Source organism: Salmo salar, chromosome ssa14, assembly GCF_905237065.1.
Source record: "Salmo salar chromosome ssa14, Ssal_v3.1, whole genome shotgun sequence".
Taxonomy (NCBI): Eukaryota; Metazoa; Chordata; class Actinopteri; order Salmoniformes; family Salmonidae; genus Salmo; species Salmo salar.
The window spans coordinates 20,792,034-20,800,348 of record NC_059455.1 but is presented as its reverse complement, the minus strand read 5'-3'; the positions used below and the strand labels follow the sequence as shown (position 1 = coordinate 20,800,348).

Here is an 8,315-nt window from a genome sequence, read left to right as displayed (position 1 = left end):
CGGACAGTGTGGTTAGATTAACGAGAGTCTTGTCTTTAAATGGCTGTAAAATAGTCATATGTTTGAGAAATTGAAGTAATAGGATTTTTAAGGTTTTGAAAATCGCGCCACAGGCTGGCAGTGGCTGTTACGTAGGTGGGACAAATTCGTCCCGCCTAGCCTAGAGAGGTTAAAAACGCGCTATTAAGTGTCTATAATCAGCACAATTGCTTTCATTGCGTATTATTAATATTATTTAAATTACATAGTTATGTTTCAGTGATATATTGGGGGGGACAAATCATATTTTTCCCAGGATGGGGGGGTCGTGTCCCCCCCGGGATTTCCGCCCCTGGCTGAGCTATGTACTCAGAATATTGCAAAATGTGCTTTCGCCAAAAAGCTATTTTAAAATCTGACATAGCATTTGCATAAAGGAGTTCTGTATCTATAATTCTTAAAATAATTGTTATGTACTCTACTTATACTCTACTTACACTTTGATGACCGCATTTAAATGTTGAGGAAGTTCTGAGAAGAAAGCCACTAAATCCTCACATGAATAATGAATTATTATACTAATTATTACTAATTACTAATTATACTAACTATATTATACGAATATTATACATGTGCCAACTTTAATTACTTTTCTTATCTAGTCATCCAGATCAACAAAGGTCTTCTCTTCATTCAGTCTACCAGTGTGTCGTGGAGTTGTGATGGATGTATTCTGTACATACATCCTGGCTGCTTTACAGGATCAAAAGAAGACATTCTGGTCTGGATCCGGGGTATTGACGGTACCGTTGGAGATTATTAACGTTGCCCTTGTAGTTGCAGGAGAGAGTGATGTCTGTTCCTTGGAGAGCATTGACTTCAGGCTTCACTGGAGTTTTTGTTTCCTGCTCCATTCTATCAGCTGCAACAACATAAGTATTTTCATTGTGTTAATGTTAATCCCAAATGAAGTTGAATGGTCAATGGAAATATCTGGATTAGATACCCCTATCATGTAAAGACATGTTACGAGTAAGAATATAAACTTTTAAGTATTACTGCCAATTTGTTCTGAAAATGTTATTTGGTTTAATATGAGAATTCAGCACAGTAATATGAGTGACATCCTGATACAGACTAGATAAACCAACTGAGAGATAAGACAGTGAGAGAGCTGAGTAGTTCCTCTACAGAGACATCCTCATGGTTGCAGGTATACCCAGCCTATACCAGTGTTTGACAACTCAATATGTAATTGTTCTTCTGTGGTTTGTGGTTAGGGGTTTTCAGTTCCTATTGGCCTCCTCCTTAGATTATTGTAGACTTAATTTCTATATGGAAATGTCTAGGGAATGCTATTGTTTGTTTGTTATTTGTATTTATTTTTTGTTGTTGTAATAGATCCACAATAATATGTAATGCTATACCATATGTACAATCTGCAAATAAACCTTTCAATACGAATTGTATAATATTTTATCACACTTGATGAGGATAAAGTTAATTCTGAGCAAAAAGCCTTCATCCCACATCTGCGTGTCAGACTGGCTTCTTTTTGTATACAGAAACCGAGCCTAAAACCCCAGAGAGCGAGCAATGCAGATGTAGAGGCACGGTTGCAAGGAAAAACTCCCTAGAAAGGCAGGAACCTAGGAAGACATCTAAAAAGGAACCTGGCTCTGAACAGCTCAGGGTTCTATAGCCACAGGCAGAACGGCAGCAACTTTGTCAGCAGCACAACAAGGTATCAAGTCCAGTGAACAGGTTTGGGTTCCATAGTCGCAGACAGGACAGCATAAACTGGGTTAGCAGCATGACCAGGTGGACTAGGGACGAGGACAGCCAGGAGTCATCAGACCATGTAGTCCTGAGGCATGGTCCTAGGGCTCAGGTCCTCCGGGAGGGGGGAGAGAGATGGGAGAAATGGAGGGAGCATATCTAAGATCACACAGGGCACCAGATAAGACAGGAGAATTACACTGGATATAACAAACTGACCCTAGCCCCCTGACACTACAGGAGAATGAGACTGGGGGGGTCAGGGGAAAGTTACCCCTGGACAGGGACAACTGGGAAGGATAAAACCCCACCCACTTTTACAAAGCACAGTCCCCACACCACCAAGGGATATCAACAGGCCACTAACTTACTAACCTGAGACAAGGCCAAGTATAGCCCACGAAGATCTCCTCACCGCATGAGCCAGAAGACAGGAAGCATGGAAGAGAGAGAGCAAGCCAGTGACTGAGCCTCCATAATAGGGTCAGAGGCAGAGAATCCCAGTGGAGCTAGGGGAGCCGGCTGGGCAAAGCAAGGGTAGTTCGTCACTCCAGTGCCTTGCTGTTCGCCTTCTCACCTCTGGGCCAGACTACACTCAATCATAGGACCTACTGAAGAAATTAGGGTTCAGTAAAGACTTATAGGTTGAGACCAAGTCTGAGTCTCTCACATTTGTTTTGTTTTTTCACCTTCATTTATCCAGGTAGGCCAGATGAGAACAAGTTCTCATTTACAACTGCGACCTGGCCAAGATAAAGCAAAGCAGTGCGACAAAAACAACAACACAGAGTTACACATAAACAAACGTACAGTCAATAACACAATAGAAAATTCTATGTACAGTGTGCAAATGTAGAAGAGTAGGGAGGTAAGGCAATAAATAGGCCATAGAGGTTTAGCATTAACACTGGAATGATAGATATGCAGATGATGATGTGCAAGTAGAGATACTGGGGTGCAAAAGAGCAAGAAGATAAATAACAATATGGGGATGAGGTAGTTGTTTGTGCTATTTACAGATTGGCACATGGATTGGCAGACCATTCCATACAAATTGATCTCTTTAGGAGAAAGCCCTGCCTCAAGCTGTTTGCTTGGAAATTCTAGAAACAATAAGGAGTCCTGCATCTTATGAATGTAGCATACGTGTAGGTATTTACGGAAGAAGCAAATCGGCGAGATAGGTAGGAGCAAGTCCATGTAATGCTTTGTGGGTTAGCAATAAAACCTTGAAATCAGCCCTAGCCTTAACAGGAAGCCACTGTAGGGAGGCTAGCATTGAGGTAATATGATACTTTTTGGGGGTTCTAGTCAAGATTATAGTGCCTTATCCGGGTAGCCATAGAGGAGAGCATTGCAGTAGTCTATTGTTGAAGTGACGAAAGCGTAGAATAACTTTTCTGCATCAAATTTGGATAAAAAGTTTCCGATTTGTGCAATGTTTTGAAAATGAAAAAAGGCTGCTCTTGAAATATTTTTTCTGTGTGTTGAAGGAGAGCTCAAGGTACAGAGTAACGCAGAGGTCCTTCACAATTTTATTTGAGAAGACTGTACAGCCATCGAGATTCATTTTCAGATCTGACAGCAGATCTCTTTGTTTCCTGGGATCTAGAACTAGCATCTGATGATCTTCATCAGATGACAACCCTAGGACATTATGTTATACAATACATGCATGTTTTGTTCAATCAAGTTCATATTTATATCAAAAACCAGCTTTTTACATTTGCATGTGACGTTCAGAACTAGTATAACCCCGCAAACCTCCGGTGAATTTACTAAATTACTCACGATAAACGTTCACAAAAAACATAACAATTATTTTAAGAATTATACATACAGAACTCCTTTGTGCAATCGAGGTGTCCGATTTTAAAATAGCTTTTCGGTGAAAGCACATTTTGCAATATTCTCAGTAGATAGCCCAGCCATCACGGCTAGCTATTTAGACACCCACCAAGTTTAGCCCTGACCAAAGTCAGATTTACTATTACAAAAGTTTGATTACCTTTGATGTTCTTCGTTAGAATGCACTCCCAGGACTGCTACTTCAATAACAAATGTTGGTTTGGTCCAAAATAATCCATCGTTATATCCAAATAGCGGCGTTTTGTTCGTGCGTTCCAAGACACTATCCGAAGTGTAAATAAGGGTCACGAGCATGGCGCAATTCGTGACAAAAAAATTCTAAATATTCCATTACCGTACTTTGAAGCATGTCAACAGCTGTTTAAAATCCATTTTTATGCCATTTTTCTCGTAAAAAAGCGACAATATTCCGACCGGGAATCTGCGTTTAGGTAAACAGAGGAAAGAAAACAAAGCATTCGGTCGACGCGGGCACGCGCCTGAGTCTCACAGTACTGTAACCAGCCACTACCGAAACGCGCTACTTTTTTTCAACAAGAGCCTGCAAAGCCACGATTCAGCTTTTTGCCGCCTTCTGAGAGCCTATGGGAGCCGTAAGAAGTGTCACGTTATAGCAGAGATCCTCAGTCTTCAATAAACAGAGGCAAGAAGAACGACACCTTGTCAGACAGGCCACTTCCTGCATGAAATCTTCTCAGGTTTTTGCCTGCCATATGAGTTCTGTTATACTCACAGACACCATTCAAACAGTTTTAGAAACTTTAGGGTGTTTTCTATCCAAAGCCAATAATTATATGCATATTCTAGTTACTGGGCAGGAGTAGCGATTAAGCTAGCTAAGCCATTGCTAGCATTTTGTGCGTGTTCATAATGTGTTCATTGTGTTAGACAGAGACTTCTCTGTTAAATGATCTTCTCTTGGAACATTCACTCAGTTCCTCTCATGACATGTTATTTGTGAAACTAAGCTCCTCCTCTTGACACAATAGAATGGGTGCATGTTGACTCCACTTGATGGCAATATTGTCAAATGAAACCTGTAACTATAGTGTAGAAGTACTCTCTCAGGCGATGTTAGGTTTTTGTACAGTGTCTCTGGGTTTCCTGTCACTGTGGGCGTCAGAGCACAGTAGTACAGAGCAGAGTCTGTCACTTCAGCAGAGGAAATCTCCAGATCCACACGGGTCTTCTCTTTGTTCAGTTTACCAGAGAAGTGAGAGTCAAGAGAATCAGCTCTCTGTCCAGTCCCAGCGGAGTGTAGGATGAGCAGAAGGTATTGGGGAGCTGATCCTGGAGACTGTTTATACCATAGTAGACTGTACGCTGAGGAGTAGTTGCAGGAAAGAAGAACATTACTTCCCACTTCTGCATACACTTCTTGTTGGTTTGGCTCGATAGTTTGCTCATAACTGCCTCCTGCAAATGGGAAGAGATGTATATTGAGTAATTATTTTATTAAAATTAAATTGTATTGTTGTAATTTTCTAAACAGAAAACATGACACTACTTTGAAATCCATAACTTACCTATTACTGAGAACATAATAATTGACCAGATGAACAACATGGCTGGGGTTGGAAGTCAAACTGACTAATAGCACAACATAACCTGACTTCATCTGCAATGTTTTCTGTTGATCATTCCTGCTTAGTTTCGCTACAAGCTCCACCCCAAAGTACAGTTGCTCTAAAGATACTCAATCTCTCCTTTCCTCTCATTTGTCCTCTCTTCAGTTATACTGCATCTCTCGTTCCCTCCACTGGGGGGAATCGGGGGTGGGTGGGGAGTGGAATAGATTCCCTCCGTTATTGTATGAATCACATATGAAGGTTTTTGTGCAGTGTTTCTGGGTTTCCTGTCACAGTGGCCGTCAGGGCACAGTAGTAGAGAGCAGAGTCTGTCACTTCAGCAGAGGAGATCTCCAGATCCACAAGTTTGGCTTTTTTGTTATGATTAAGAGTGAACTGTGGTGTTTTTGCAGGCACATGTTCCATTTCCAGTAACTGTGGTGCTGATTTGGGATGTTGTTGATACCATAGAAGAGAATTAACAGAAGAGGTGTAGTTACAAGAGAGAGTAACTCTGTCCCTTTCTGAAGCCACTTCTACATCAGTGTAGGGTGATAATACCTGTTCAGAACAGACACCTGTAAAACATAATTATATATTATCTAAAACTTTTTTTAAAAGCAAATGATAGATTAAATGAAATTCAAATGTTATCAGGTTCAGCTCTAAATACAGAGGGCTTTGAGGTGACTGTAGTGTAGAGGAGGAATTGGGGTGCTGATCTGGCATATTGACAATACCATTGAAGATAGTCTACTTGTAATGATTATCTTTAGGAGAAGTAGAGGAGTCAGGCGCAGGACACAGGGATCAATGTAAACAAACGTGTTTACTTGAAAAATCAATATATCTTCTCCTAGGAAAATACATATTGCGGAGAAACACCTCCGACCACACAAAACAGGAAACAATCACCGACAAGACAAACAGGAAATGCAGAGGTTTAAATAATGAACATAATTAGGGGAAATCAAAAACAGGTGTACACAATAAAGACAAAACCAAACGAACAGTGAAACATCAATCGGTGGCAACTAGTAAGCGGGTGACGTCGACCGTCGAACGCCGCCCGAACAAGGAGAGGGGCCGACTTCGGCGGGAGTCGTGACACTACTAAGCCAGAGTAGTTGCAAGACAGAGTAACACTGCTTCCCTCCATGCCATGTTATGTCTCTGTTGGTCTTATGTCATTCTCATAACTGCCTCCTGTATAAAGTTAAGTTTAGATAAACATTTTCACTTCATTGGTTATTATTACATACTCTGTGTCATATTCAATACAAGTGAAAAGATAATCAGTCATTTACATTTCTTCTAGGAAGTGCTATTTACAAATAACACTTGACAGTTACCTTAAAAAAAATAAAAGTATGTAATGTCAGACTAATACTCACCAACAAGTGCAGAGAGGAGAAACACTGGGTAGAGAAACATGGTAATAGGTGTAACAGTGTGTTATCAGGAGGCAGAACTGAAGTTCCAGTCAGATAGAGGAGAATCATCTCTCCACCTCTCATCTTAACTTCTCCTATTCAGTAAATTGACCCACATTACATCAACATTATAATCTGTGATGAACATATATGGCTTAATTGATGGATCATCATGAACATGGTCTCTGATTATTTGTATGCAGATGCTTACCTATTACATGGTGTTTAATAGTAGGACTTTATTACAGTACGGTTTTTGTAGTGTTTCTGGGTTTCCTGTCACTGTGGGCTCCAGGGTACAGTAGTACAGAGCAGAGTCTGTCACTTCAGCAGAGGAGATCTCCAGATCCACACGTTCAGCCACTTTGTCAACATTAACTGACAGTTGAGGATAAGGTGGATCAGAAGTAACTATTGTCTCAGCAGATGTGGGATATTGGTGATACCATAAGACACTGCCTCCACCAGATAATGTGTAGTTACAGGAAAGCTTGACACTGCCACCATGTATCACATCCTCCTCAAGACTGTTGGAGAAAATTCCATCCACACAACTATCGCCTGCAGAAAACTGACTTGAAATAAAAGTTATATTTTTTCTGGTCAAAGCTTGTGTGTTGTTTTTCCAAGCTTGTAATTAAGTAATTACACATGATCATTACTGTTAAATGTATTTAACTTACCCACAAATGTTAAAAATAACAAGGTGAACCAGCACAGCATGGTTAATGTTAGAGAGACAAGCTTACAATGCACTGAGGAAAGACCTTCATGTCATTTTGAGTGTCTCCTTTTCATTCTCATACTAGCTCCTCCTCTAAACACAACACAACTCATTTTAAGAGGATCTTCTGAAGTGAATGAATAACAGGAAGAAAAATGCATTTTCATATGATTTGGTTTAACCATCGTCAGACTGATGTTGGCATGCATTCAGTTTCCTCTGAAGTGTTCCTCTGTGTGTCACTTTGTGTCACATTAGCTGACAGACCTGACAATGTCACATCCACTACAGAGGTTAAATATTGTATTTTTCTTTACGCTAGTGCTGCTACTGATAGGCTGCTGTACTAATCACTCCTGAATGGAGAGAGAACATGAACAGGTGTATCCACAATCACTCTGTTAGCCTATAAACATGTTCAGTGTATCTGAAATATAATTCTGATCTGGAAACAGTTTCCGCCAGGATAGAAGGATCCATCAAGAAAAAGAAAAATGTAAGCAATGTGCGTGCTTTCCCAAAAGAACAGTCGTAGAGAGCTGTGTTTAGTACTGTAGACAGAAACAGAACAATACATTTCTAATGAAAATACTGTACATAACATTCTGTCTCACTGTAACATATCATCTAATGGTAGCAGCATCATTTTCTATTCTAGTAATGCTTCTCATGTTAAAAGTGATGCTCTGTATATATATACATTTACCTGAGACCACAAGAAGAACTAGACATTTCTGCATGACAGTCTTACACTGAAGATCAAACCTCAGCTACTGTTCGCTGTATTCTGATACTGTAGCAAGAGCAAGAGCATAAACACATGTAAGATTGTATGAATCTGGTGCTCTCTTGATTCCTGTCTTTGTGGCAGCACAGGCCTAGACCATGCAACACAGCACAGAGGGGATGCTAAAATAGACAAGTCATCCCAGAGTAGAAAGCAACACTCACTTGGTAATGTGT

The 8,315-nt window shown here is 40.4% G+C and overlaps 1 gene segment (V, D, J or C); it reads right to left on the bottom strand.

Annotated features, from left to right (window-relative positions):
- Window positions 1–4,428: 4,428 nt before the first annotated feature.
- LOC123726670 (T cell receptor alpha variable 38-2/delta variable 8-like) lies at window positions 4,429–5,386 on the bottom strand. The segment is given in 2 exon segments: window positions 4,429–5,043; window positions 5,154–5,386. Coding segments are annotated over 2 exon segments (525 nt in total).
- Window positions 5,387–8,315: the final 2,929 nt, after the last annotated feature.